The sequence below is a fragment of the Thalia democratica genome, chromosome 7, assembly GCF_965202585.1.
Source record: "Thalia democratica chromosome 7, ktThaDemo2.hap1.1, whole genome shotgun sequence".
NCBI classification, from domain to species: domain Eukaryota; kingdom Metazoa; phylum Chordata; class Thaliacea; order Salpida; family Salpidae; genus Thalia; species Thalia democratica.
Genome location: NC_139171.1, coordinates 7,201,996 through 7,216,767, shown reverse-complemented (window position 1 = coordinate 7,216,767; position 14,772 = coordinate 7,201,996). Strand labels below are relative to the sequence as shown.

General features: G+C 23.7%; 1 protein-coding gene across 1 annotated transcript; it reads right to left on the bottom strand.

The window, feature by feature from the left end:
• Positions 1–368: 368 nt before the first annotated feature.
• Positions 369–13,211, bottom strand: LOC145840666 (protein FAM81A-like). The gene is made up of 9 exons (XM_082947988.1): positions 13,123–13,211; positions 8,634–8,727; positions 8,198–8,323; positions 6,523–6,629; positions 4,741–4,870; positions 4,036–4,149; positions 3,102–3,230; positions 2,297–2,427; positions 369–1,373 (listed from the first exon to the last, which is right to left on the bottom strand). Exons 1-9 carry the CDS (start codon positions 13,149–13,151, stop codon positions 1,190–1,192), a joined length of 1,044 nt encoding a protein of 347 aa, XP_082804114.1. The 5' UTR covers positions 13,152–13,211; the 3' UTR covers positions 369–1,189.
• Between the last annotated feature and the right edge of the window lie 1,561 nt (positions 13,212–14,772).

Here is a 14,772-nt window from a genome sequence, read left to right as displayed (position 1 = left end):
TGAGTTTTGTAGAATCTAAGAAACATTAACTTTTCAAATTATAATGCAATACCAAAAGTATTTCTAAGTTAATTTAAATTACTTTAAAAATCTTAAGAGGTCATAACTAGGCTTTCTAAAAACTAAATCAATATTAAGTAAAACAAAATAATTCTTTAAACATTATATTTTAGGCTAACGATCTATTTATTGAAATAAAACAAGATTATGAACACAGTATAAAAAAAGTAATAATATATCACATTAATACGAATTAAGATTGTATGTACAAAATTTATTTTTGAGAAAAATATCAGACTTGAAGCATTAAAATAACAGTTTTATAAGAAGCATCGACGATAATCTGAATAAATTTTAATTTTGGATTTAAGTTGTGCTTATGCATATAAAACTTTATTTATTTGTAGATAAAACGTTGAAAAGGCCCATAGTATTACAAATAAAGTACAAATTTGAGGAAATGTTTTTCAGTGATACAAAATTTTTAATTTTAAAAGTGAGTTATGTTTCAATAATAAGAAATAAAACTCATACAGTATGTTTAGGTTAAAACCTTAAAGCAAATTTTAAAGTAGATCACAATTGGTGAAGTAAAGCAACATAAATAACAAATTAAGAATAGAAAGCGTGATTTAAAAAAATATTAGAAACACACAAAACATTATATAAATTTTCAACCACAATTAATTTAATAAAGTTCAATTTGTTATACATGTAATCATAGAATCATAGAAATAAGGCACATAATCACTTTTGAAGCACATCTTTATATACACAGTGACAAAATAGAATTTTAAGACACAAATAGTTTAAGTTAGTACGTAAGAAATATCCTTAATATTACATACCTTTTAAAAAATACTGTTTAAAAAATAGGTATTTTATAACCTTAGGAGTGAATTAAACATGAATAAAGATTTGACAACTATAATATAATTAATTCCGTAAAAGTGTCTAACTGATTTTAACTTTTATCTATTTATTTAACCACTTAATTTATTTATTATTTTGAAAGCATCTTTTGGTAATTTAGTAGATGTGTTAAATTTAATTAGATTTTAATAGAAATTTATATAGCACAAAAAAACCTTTGAAAATTTGTTAGACTTTTAGATACTGATTAAATTTAATAAAAAAAAACTATTGTAAACCATAAGTGTTTGATCTAGTATTTTAATTATTTAAAGCTTTATTGCAAGTTATTCAAGGTTCTCTTGAGATCTTTATTAACTTTTTCTTTGAACAACTTGAATTTTGTATCAGTCAATCTGTTAGTGGCATTTATACTCTCCTTCAGCGAACTGAAGCCTTCCCTGTATTCACGCTTCAACTTGGCCATTTCGCCCTCTATGCTTGCTTGAAAATCCCCCACTCTGAAAATAAAATGAAAGTTTCAGATACATTTTTAGTTTTAGTGATGATGAAACAAGTAACTATAGAATAAGTTTGTGATTTATTAGATTTTCACAAAACTGCGACTTTGATATTAAAATACAAAACAAAAACATAAATCTTCAGTTTGGTTAAAGTCTCAGGTGCAGTTTCAGTGGGAAAAAGTTGATTTATAACTTTTATTCTATATTTTTAGATTCTAGTAGATATAAGAACATTTTTAATTTATGACTGAAACATTATTTATCCATACTTATAATTAATAACATTTTTATTTTAACTCTTTTATAAACTCTTTTTACATTACAGAAGGTTATTTCATTTTAATCTTTCCCACAAAATTTTAACGTATTTTTTAGATTTCAAAATATATTCATGTGTATTTATTTTACTATCAAATGTTAAACTTACCAAGCATCATATACAGGGTTGCCACTCGTTTTTTCAAAAATTTTTCCAGGTTTTTCAAATTTCTTCCAGGTTTTTAAAAGTACACATTTTTGGGCCTAATTTAGTTTAAAGTTAAATTTAAGGTAAGAAACTGTGCTAAATAGTATAAAAAGATTGAAAAGATACTGTTAAGCTACTTAAAATGTGTTTTTTAATAAAAAAATTTTTGGTAACGACTTAAATTTTTTATCTTTATGATAAATGTTTTGAGTCAAACCAAAACTTTACTACTGAAGATGTTAAAGCTCTTAAAAATTCCAGGTTTTCCAGTTTTTTTTTTAATTTCTTAAATTCCAGGTTTTTCCAGGTGTTTTTTGCCTAAACTGTCACATTCCAAGTTTTTCCAGGATTCCAGGTAAAGTGGCAACCCTGCATATAACTAAATTAGTAAAATTCAAAAAACCTTTAAAATATATGTGAAGTTGAATACTGCAAAATAAAATTTAATTCAAACCTATCTAGGACTTGGTCATTTTTGTTACTTTTTTCCAAATCATACCGAATTTTATTCACATCATTTTTATTTTCTTCCAAATATTTTTCCAACACTCGCATTCTTTCATTCATCCTAGACTCAAATACTTCCTAATGGAATAATTTTAAATTATAGTGATTTAAATATTAGACAATTTTTATTATATTATTATGCAGTAATGTCAAATATAATAATTATTATGATGCTATTATTTACAAAATTGTGATGATTACAAATTTAAGTTAACAAAAAAGCAGAAACATAACCTACCAGTCATAGAACAGATTGTTTTCTGACTAGTTACAGTTTATTTCAACTAGTTGTTTTTTGATATTCAGATAACAGTATAAACTTTTCAAAATTTTAATCTATATTATTAGATATCACGAATTTATTATGGAGCTAAAATCTGTTTATAACTAAGTTTTTGACAGAAGAACTTATTTATTTTGTAAGTTATAAATACTTTAAAAATACACCCTTAACCAAAATAAAATTATAAGTATTTTGTTAGACTAATACCACAAGCTTGGACAACTTACAACCTATTCATAACTAATATTTTTGTTGCTCAGTTGTAACAAACTTAAACTTTTATTATTTGTACTCTCTGTATGCAATTAGAGAAAACTTACTTGTATGTTATTAATACTCTTTTAATAAAGTTAGAGCAAATTTACTTGTTTATTATAAAATTTTTGTGCAGTAAGTTGTGGCAAATTTTTACCCACTTACAATTAGTATTTTGTGTACTAAAAGTTATAAATCTTAATAAGTTTGTTACCTGTTTATTATTGATATTCTGAGTACTTAGTTGCAGTAAATTGCCCATTTGCTGCTCTAATCTTGATCTTTCGGATTCTGATAACTTCTTGTTGCTATCTATTTGCATTCTAACATCCTCTATTATTGCCTGTGAAATGTTTGATAATACAGTTTGATAATATTAAATAAAAGCATCATTGTTTAAATTACAACTGTTTGCAAATTTAGGTAGCTTAAAAGTTTTGATTTAACTTGTTATTCTTAGAAAGAACTACAACTTATAGATCGTTGTCATATTAAATTTGTAACCGTTATTAATGACCTTAAAACCTAGTCATCAAAAATTGAACTAATATATGCTTAAGTATTGTTTTTACTGTAAAACCTGAGCCACTTAAACACAAGAAGAAAAATAAATGCTAATATTTAAACATAAGTATTCGAAAAACATTAAACATGAACGTTAAGCCACAATCGCCTGTGGTCTTAAATAACAAGTAACTACTCAAATAATTTTCTAATATAAAAACTTTTAAGTAAAAAATACTGTTCTCTAAAAACTCTTTTATACCATAAAAAGATATAAGTTTAAATGAAATTGTGTTTTCAGCTCATTGAAATGACATACAAACCGTTTACAACCTTTAAATATTTAAACATGTAAATTTAATATTTAAACCTTTTGAGTTTTCTCTCTGAAAATATTAATACCTAGACATAGAATATACAAAACTATTTTCCTCTTAAGTTGATTGTACTTAATTTTTTGATTAAAGAAACAGTTTACATAAACAAAGTTTCTTTAAAATAATAATATGTTTTGAAAATGCAGCTAAAAGTTTAACAAATTGTTACTCTATGATAAATATATTTGACAATAATTTTTTAATCAAACAACTATCATTCAAGATCAATATGTTGAAACATTAGTAAAGGAATAAAATGAAACAAACCTTCATTCTGAGATCAATATGTTCCAATTGTTGAGAAGAACTGCCTTCTACTTGGGTTATTTTATGTTCTTGCTCGTTTAACAATTTATCCATCCTTCTTGATAATACATCCATCTTAAAATAAACATTATTTTTCACATCATGCTCTGCGTAACTATTTTACACTTAGCAATTTGTATCGATTTAACAAAATAAATCCTTTATAAGAGTATATTTTTACGGTAGGTTTGAGAATTAATGATCACGGTTAAAAGTAATAGAAATTGAAGAGTGACATTTACAGTTTAAGAGGCATAACAATAAAGACTGATAGTTTAATAAGAACAAGATTAAAGACCTAAGATTTAAAAAGAGCGGTAAATAACTACAAACTTATAAAATAAGATATATGGTATAAAAATAACAGTTTTTATTTCAAAAAGTAAACTATAAACTTTATTGACTATAGTTAGGGATAGTGTATTAGATTTAAAGAGTAAGGGATTGAGAAATATCATCAAATAATAATCTTCTGTTGCAACATAAAATATTATCATAAACTTACACATATATACTTTATAAAATATTAGTATTAAAAAACTAATAACTAATAATAGTTGAGTTGATTTAGTTTTTTCAATACTGCTATCAGCTAACTAATGTAATCTTTCTGTAACTTTACAGTTTTCAATACAACCAAAAATTACATAAAAATATTATTATTACCTGCTGCTGCATGGATTTAGTTTTTTCAATACTGCTGTCTGCTAACTGGTGTAACCTATCTGTATCTTGGATTGTTTTTCTGTTGATAGCTCGCATTTCTTGTGCTAACTGCGCTATGTTCGTGTCACATCTGAACAGATTTAATAACAACTTTCAATTTAAACTTTGTTATTTAAATTTTTTTTATATCAAGCTTATAAAACGATTTGAGTCAAAAATAGTGTTTGTATCACGACTGAAAATATTTAATAATAATTTTCAGTTTAACTTTGTTATTTGAAATGTTTTTATATTAAGCTTATAAAAAGTTTTGGATCAAAAATAGTGTTTGTATCACACCTGAAAATGTTTGTTATTAACAGTTTTCAGTTTAAGCTTGGTATATACTTAACTTACAATCCAAATTACTAAAAGAATTGTTAACCAAAAAGCTAATCATTAAAATAAATGTGCTTTGTGTTTGTATCCCATATGTGAACAAACAAAATAATATATGGTTGCTTGATAATTAAGAAATAAAATTAATTTGAGTAAGTTAAGATAAGTATTAGCTAACAAATATTTTAAGCGATACCTTTTGATTAGTTTGAGGTAGCAAAAATTAGTATTACTTTATTTCTATGATTGCCACTAGTCTTTGAGAAATTTCTTCCAGGTTTTTTGAATTTCCATTAGGTTTTTAAAAGTACTTTTTTTTTGGTCTACAATAAGTTTAAGATAAAAAACTGTGTCAGTAGTATAACAACATTGAAAAGATACTGTAAAGTTACTATGAACATGTTTTAATATGACAAAAATTTTGATGATCACAAATTTTTTTTTACCAATATAATATATTTTTTGTGTCAATTCAAAACTTTACTACTTAAAATGTAAAAATTGTATAAAATTTCAGGTTTTTCTACGTATTTTTTCAGAATTCCAGGATTTTCAACCTAAAAAGTCAAATTCCAGGTTTTTCAAGGATTCCAGGTTTTGTGGCATTCAGATGTGTAAATATTCTACTATTAAAAATGTAAAAGCAAGTTTTATTTTTTCCAATAAAATAAATACAGCCTGAGTTTTGAAAAGCCACTTATAGATTAGTATTTACTTATTTTCAAACGATAGAAACTGAGGTCATAGGGGGTAAAATTGTTTTATTTAAAATTGGTTTGATTTTTAAGATATTTTTTTCACTTACTAGATACTTTTTATGGTAAAAAAAAAATACAGTATTTTTTGTGATGAAAAGGATTAAACTGGTGAAATCAATAGGTTCTTTATAAAATGTGCAAACTAAAACTGCAAAATAAAAATATTTCAATTAAAATCTTTCAACTAATAACTTTTTATTCAATGTTTTTTATATATTTGAAGTTTATTTTTTATCAAGTAAAAAACTCTAAGCAATTTGTTTTTTAACTTAAAAAAAGTCTTTTTTATACAAAACTGTAATGATTTTAGACCAAGGTTTTTTGAAATTTTAAAAAGCTCAAACATTTATGTTCTCAAATAGCAATAACTTAAGGAATATTTAATTAAAATGGATATTTTTAACTCAGAAAAAGAAAAGTATAAAATGTTTTACTGAACTATTAGATATAAAAAATGACAAAAAAATGTTTAAATTCCAAGCTTGTTTTAATTTGTTTACAAAGTTATCTAAACCTAAATAAATAAATACTATTTCAAAAACTATTTTAAAAGTGACTAATACCTTAAGCTTATATTTAAGATTCAATGCAACTTTTGTACAAAAGTTGTTTTACATGCATTAACATTAAGATAATATCTATTTACCTAACAACTCTTCCCCTCAAATCAGATACCCCTTGTGTAGTTGCTTGCTGAACATTACCAATCGCTTGTTGTGTGTATTGCTGCTCATTCAAATTTGCTACTGCTATCTGTTTGATTTTAATAAATATTTACATATGAATAACTACAAGTTAGAAACTGTTTATGTGTTTTAGTAGCACTTATGGCTGGTTTGTTGGTTTGTATACTCTTAAAAAATAACTTACTTACATTGTATTATAATGTTATTTATGTTTGATAAAAGTATTTGAAAGTATTTATCATCAAAATAATTAATGAACTTCATAGAGTTTTTATTAAATGTCAAAATTTTGAAGAACTGAAAAAAAAAACAATAGAAAAGAATACTAAACAAAAAACGTTTTATAATCAGCAGTATCATGTTCGATAAAAAAGCACTGTACGAAAAGAAATATAAGTTTACCTTATACACTTATGTTATGTAATAATTTAATAACACTAAACTTATTGAAGAATTTACAACGGAACAAGATCATAATAATGCAAAATAATGTATGACAAAAATTGAAAATAAAACCAAATAAAAGGCAACAAAGTATTAAGTAAAAACTAAGTCACATTATTTTGTGAAAAAAGTAAGTTTTTATACAATATCAAACTAAAATAGTTTTTACTAAAACATTTAGTTTATATTAACTAAGCATAGAAGTTAAAAAAGCAATTGAAAACCAGTAAGAAAACAAAAGTCAATATATCCATGTAAATAAATGACAACAATGTACGTTTTACGTACTAAATAAACAGAACAAACCTTTTCAATTGTATAAAACTTTTAATAATATTGAAGCTCTATCCAAACAGCATGTATTGTAAAAACATAAATACTTCAAAAATGAATGAAGAGATATAATACTTAATACATTTGGAAAATATAACATTTTAAACATTACCTTAACTTAGTATTTTTTAAGAAAACCGTACTAATAAAATTTGTAGTATAGATAACTGAAAAACTTATACTGACTGTAATTTATAATTGTTTTATACCTTAAAAGATTGTTTTAAATTATAAATTCTAACCATTCATATAACAAACATAGTTAACCTAAAGTCAACATACTTACTTAGAACTAAAAAAAAATTTGAATATAATTCTAAAAACTTAACACTTATTTCTTCAAAATTGTATCAAAAAGTAAGTTTAAAAAAATTCAAAGAAATTATATAAACAAATTTTAATAGAAAAATAAACGGTATTTCAATAGTTGACAATGATGGAAAGAATTTAATACTTTGACAAAAATTTAATGAGAGTATTAAGTGTGTTTAGTTGCAAAAATGTGTGTTTAAAAATATCACTTTTAAGACACAATCAAAAAATGCTTGTTTTAATAAAGTATTTCAATATTATTGTAAATGCTAAGTAAAGAAAAAAAAAATGTTAGTTTCAAAACAAATATAAGTTGACAACAAAAAAAAACGTTTAAAATTCTCATGAAACTTCATTGGGTCCACACTCAAAAATATAATAAAAGTTTACCAAAAGGTCAACTTAATAGTTATTATAATATTTTTTTTAATAAAATATTTAAAAATATAATTCAGTATTACTCTTAACTATAAAACCTTACATTGTGCACCCAACTATATAACAAAAAGTTAAATTTTAAAAACGCATTATATTGAAAAATCAAACCTGCTGCTTCATATTTTCAACTTCTGATGACAGTTCTCTCAATTGTGACGTCATACTGATGACGTGATCGTTCCACGCTCCGTTGATTGCTTGTGACGTCATACTTCCTTTTAGTTGGTCTTCTAACTGTGAAAAATTATTTTAGAAAAATAAACAGTGGGTAATCTGATAACTTTGCACTGTTAATTTACATATTCGTAATGATACATTGCACAGTACTAATGGTACAAAATTTGTATGTATGCTTAAACTTATAATTGAAAAAGAATCTTGTAAACTACTTTAGTACTTCTTAACAATCAAGAATAAAAGTTATGTTTTTTGTTTAAACTTTTGATCTGTAATATTATGTCTTAGACATTATCTTTTTAATTTAGTTAAGAATTTAATTTGTTTCATATAAAATCACAAGCAAACTAAAAGAAACATAACTAACTTCAAAACTCCTGTTTAGCAACTTGTTTGATACTTGCTCCTGATCTCTGAGTCTGTTTTCCAGCTTGTGCAATTTTCTCTTATCTCTTTCTGATCTGTGAAAGGTTTTTTGTCAAAATAAATAAAAGCTGTAGTTGAAATAAAATATTATTAGGACCCCTACACCACCAGGTTAGATGTGATTACAAATTAAACTTGTTAATGTTAAAAAACTAATTTGGTAATAAATAAATATATTTTTTAGGAAACCTATACATTTTGCTGTGTGGTACTTTTTTACTTAAATGTTTAGAGGTAAAAAAATGTCTGTCTCAATACCTAGCCTTTATAACAATAAACATTTTTTATTTATACTTATAAAAAATTTTCAAAATGTTATTCATAGCTAAAAAATTTATATAGTTAATTAAAATTTACTTAGATTTATTACAACTTTAAGCAAATTATATAAATTTAAACATAACTAAAAGAAGAGTAAAAATTTTGTAGTTTTCAATCATAACAGAAATTCATACTTTAGTTGAAGATTTGTTAGTTCTTGTATTTTGTGGAATTTTAAAAAGCAAGAAAATTTTTATTAAAAATTAATTTTAAATTTGTGAACATTAAACAAAACCGTTTAGTTAATAACACTTTTTGAAAAATTTAAACAAATTGAATTTGAATATTTTTAAAATACTAAAACAATTACATAATCAACAGAAAATCTACATTTTTAGCTTACCTCCAAAAATCATTTTCGTCATGTTGCATAATTTTAAATTATTTTTAAGAGATATGTTTTAAAAAAATTAGGTGTCTTTTTTAATTTTCTAGGGTACATTTGTAAATTTAAAACTTCAGTTTTTAAGACCAAAATAATCTAAATAAAATAAATATAAAAATAACTGACTAACGGTTAACTTATTTTATAATATAGAATATATTTTCACAAAAAAAAAATATTGTGCATTAAATAATTGGTCCTTATAACTTTTATAATTTGTATTTCATTGAAGAAATTTTTGCTTAAAAGATTTTTATTTGAACATTTATTTCAATTAAAAGTCATAAAACTTTAACTTAATAGTCTTTAATGTTGTTAAACCTATTGACAATCATATAGTCCGGACAAAAGTAATTTTAATATATATATATATATATATATATATATATAATAAGGTTAATGTTTAAACGTAAACACTTTCAACTGAGCCCACTTGAAGGGCTTTTAAATAATTTATTCAAATGGCGATTTTAAAAATTCTGGAACATATGTTTCACAAAGCTTTAATTTTTCATAAAGCTTTGATCATCAGCCAGTTAAATTCAAAATACAAAGCACTGTACTAAACAAAGATACAAAAGTTATGCAAAAAAACAAAAAACAGTATGACGTAATATTGTACATTACAAATATTCAGTACAAAAATCGATCTACCTTCTAACTAATTAAACAACTAAAATTAACGAAAACAACAGTTAATTGACTATAAAATGCTTCAAAATTTGTTGTGTTTTAAAAGAAGCTTTTTTATATGTTGACAAGACGATATAAATTCGCTTCGCTTATTTAAACAACCTTCCTTTTTTAACGCATACATAACGGCTGTTGATTCTTTTAAGCACAGCCTACAAACAGGGTTGTTACCATCTGCTATTGGCTGTGCTCTTTTTATCACCTCCCAAGTTAATTTAAAATCAACGTTTTTGCGCTTAAGGCCGTTGATTTTTAAACGTTGATTTTAAATTAACTTGGGAGGTGATAAAAAGAGCACAGCCAATAGCAGATGGTAACAACCCTGTTTGTAGGCTGTGATTAAAAGAATCAACAGCCGTTATGTATGCGTTAAAAAAGGAAGGTTGTTTAAATAAGCGAAGCGAATTTATATCGTCTTGTCGACATATAAAAAAGCTTCTTTTAAAACACAACAAATTTTGAAGCATTTTATAGTCAATTAACTGTTGTTTTCGTTAATTTTAGTTGTTTAATTAGTTAGAAGGTAGATCGATTTTTGTACTGAATATTTGTAATGTACAATATTACGTCATACTGTTTTTTGTTTTTTTGCATAACTTTTGTATCTTTGTTTAGTACAGTGCTTTGTATTTTGAATTTAACTGGCTGATGATCAAAGCTTTATGAAAAATTAAAGCTTTGTGAAACATATGTTCCAGAATTTTTAAAATCGCCATTTGAATAAATTATATATATATATATATATATTCGTTAAAGTTAATGATTAAATGAAATTGTTCACAGTAAAATTATTTCTATTTTATGGATCAACTTTGAAAACAACTTCTTTATTAAATATTTTAGTTTAAAAAAAGTGTAAATAATTATTTACAATAAAAAAACTATGTGTCATTTTTTCTAACAAATTTAACAATATATACACAAATTTTTTGTTTATTGAAAAAGAAGAAAAAGTAAATCACAACAACTAGTAAATCAGACAAAAATACTCTATCATTTAAAATTTTTTGATCTTTTTTACTATCTATTTACATAGTAACTATCTGTAAATGACAGCCAATCTTGTTGAAATATATATAGAAAACTATGGAGTTTTGTTGACAGAAAACTGACTTTTCATTTTGTTTTTACTGAGTAACTTAGATATTAAAATATTTCAATAATCATTTTTAAAGATAAATATATTGTATCAAACAGTATTTTTCAAAAAAAAATTAGTTTAATATTATCACTTGAGTGGTTTGTAAAACACAATATGAAAAAAAAAGATTGCTTAAGGATATAGTTTTAATAAGCTAACCCTGACATTAATCTAAAACTTAGTAATTTTATTTATATAAGATACTATAAAACTTGAAAACATGAATAAACTTTTAAACATATTTTGAAATAAATTCTGTATATCTTTTTATTAAGATAAATGTTTATGATTTATCTTATTACAACTTAAAAACTTAAAAGTGAATTATTCAAAAATTTTAGTGTTATATTATAAAATGTGTCTATAACTTGAAAAAAATATCTTGACTTCAGTATAATTTTGAAAGCTTCTAACATTAAGTATAAACTGAGCATAATGAGCATTTTGTTCCAACACCTTTTTATAGTTTCTACTAAAAACAATTATACTATAATGCTAATTTACTTTACTTCAAAGTTATGTTTATGATAATATTTAATTTTACAGCTAAATAAATGCTTTGCTAATAGTAATAGTAAGATTTTAAAAGATAATTAGTTATAAAATTTGTATTAATTTTTTTATGGGACTTAGTCTGGATAAATAAAAAACTTCTTTTATTGTATTTGTGTCAACTACCTTGTAATGTTAAAGTCACAGAGTTTTTAAAGCAATAATTAGGACTCCCAAACCATCAGGCCACACAACAAAACTTATTTGAAAAACTAATTCTGTTGTATTTTAAGCAAAACTACACATTATGATGTAAACTATGTTTTTAATTTAAAGAATTTAAAAAGTTTATATTTTTTAAAACTCAATGGCTGAATTGATAATTTGATTTTTTTGTTGAAGATTCAGTAATTACTTGCTTGGGGACTTGAACTTCATGATTTGTCCACACTTTGTGGTTTTTATTGTGAGTGTTCTCTGAATTGCATGCCATCAATTTCTTTTACTTGTATTTTATCAGCATTGAATAGCAAAAAAATGCTCAAAATGTTTGGTTCTCAAACCAGGTGAACAAAATAACTTTTTGGTTATTGTGTTGCACACCACATATACCTTTTAATGTCTTGTCCAGGACTAATTCCTTTATTAATGCTAATCCTTAGTTTAAGTTATTGAAAGTGAAATATTATAGATGAACGTAAAATTACACATTATGTAACACACTTGTTTTTGTCATGAAAACGCTAAATGTTGCAAGTTTAAAACTTTGTAATATAAAATGTTTAAAAAATTATAAGTAAATATTATTTGCAAAAGATTACTACATTACTTTAGTAATAACATTATTACTTGTCAATTATAATAGCAGGGTAAGACATTCCATATATACTTCAAAAAATAGTTTACTAGCAAAAACATGATCGTGATTTAGTTTATTTCAAAATGTTATCAAACCTTAACATAAAAATGTTTAAAAAATTAATTTATGTTGTTAAAAAAATATTACTATACACAGGGTTGCCACTCGTTTTTTTCAAAAATGTTTCCAGGTTTTTAAAAGTACAAATTTTTGGGTTTATTTTTAGCTTAGAGTTAATTTAAAGGTAAGAAACTGTGTTAAATACTATATAAACATTAAAAAGACACTGTAAAGTTAATTTAAATATGTTTTTTAATAACTTTTTTTTTATGATGACAATAATTTTTTATTTGTTAGATTAACTTTTTGAGTCAAATTGAAATTTTACTACTAAAAGTGTGAAAATTGTTAAAATTTCAGGTGTTTTAAGTTATTTTTTGTTCGAAATTCCAGGTTTATTTCAAAATTTCTCAAATTCCAGGTTTCCAGGTAAAGTGGCAACCTGTATATAAGTCAAAATTTAGTCACAACGTTCTTACTTGTCAATTATAATAGCAGGGTAAGACATTCCATTTATACTTCATAGATTAGTTTACCAGCAAAAACATGATCATGATTTAGATTATATCAAAATGTTATTAAACCTAGCAGCTGCTCAGCCAACCGTTAATTTTCAAAATTATTTCAAGTGTTTGATTTTCAAGTTTGGGGAAGTCCTAATTAATAATTAGCATACCAGAGTCGTTTTTGTTGTGCATTTCAAACTGCTTTCTAAAAGTGTTTAAAAGCGTTTTTAATGAAATTAAAACAGTATGAAGAATCTTTTAAAAAAAGTTAGGCTTTTTTTAAATGTTAGTCAAACGGAAAATCATTTATTTATTTAAAAGTAACGTTTAAATGATACGTTGTGTTTTTTTTTAAAGTTAATTATTTTAAGACTTAATAAAAGTTTAACGACTTTAAAAAACAGTTTGAATAGACTTTTCTATTTTTTATTTGTCATATAATTTAATCCAAAAAACAAAATAAAACGTTGCTTGATAAGTCTTTTAATTTGGTAGACAAACTATTTGAACCTTATTAGAAAAATATGTTTTAAACATCCATTTTAAATCATATATCTAGTCTGAAATTTTTTTTTAAACTGTAACTTTTATATCTCTATTTTGAATTATAAAGCAAATATACGTGGGTGCTTGTCGAATGTTGTATTTAGGAATTATGTTTAACATTAAAATGCAATATTTCTGTATCTATATACGTTTACATCATAATCTTTTTAAATTTTTGAATTTGATCTTTTTTTTTATTTTTCTTAAAATACCTAAAACTAAAATTTGGTAATTTTGTTAATATTACTTATATAGTCTTTTTTTATAATTATTAACTTAGTGCTTAATTCTATTAAAGTATTAGATTAGACCGAAAAATTCTAACTGGAACTTAATTATTTTATTAAGCTTTCAGCTATTCTCTAACAGTAACTAACATTTTAAAGATATATTATTATCATTTGGTAGTTAATATAACTGAAATTACTATTTAATTTTAAAAAGATTCATAAAAGTTAATAAGACTAAAGATTTTTTGTTAAAAGTTTAACAACTCATAAAGGGTTATCACAAATAAATTCTCTTAAGCAGTTAATGAATAATGTTTGTTTTATATCCTAGCGATAAGCGACTATGCTCTTGAGTTGTCAGAACTTTGATGTTGCTATGGTATCTAAAAACAGCATGCTTAATAAATTTTTGTTTCTTTAAACTTAAAATTTTATGGTCGAATAATTTTTTTTAAAGTATTTCAAGATATTAGGACTAAAAATAAAAATTTATTCACAAGCAACTACCTAGGTATTTAGTTATATTTAAGAGTATTTTCTATAATGTTTTTCAAGTTAAACTTTAATAAACAGTTATATAACTACTATGATCATACGAATTTTAGCTAAATATTTAATACCATGTTAAGAAATTATTGTAATACATTTATTAAACTGTATCCAAAAGCTTTGATAAATATTTACCAACCAGTTTTATTGTACGGCTACTAAGAAATAAAAATTTTAAGACACAATGAATTGAGAATTATTGTAAACAAGTATACAGTATGCATTATTTTTTTAAATATGCTTTATAGTAATTTACTGTAGCAGAATTTTTTAATCATATACTTATTAGCAGTAACTT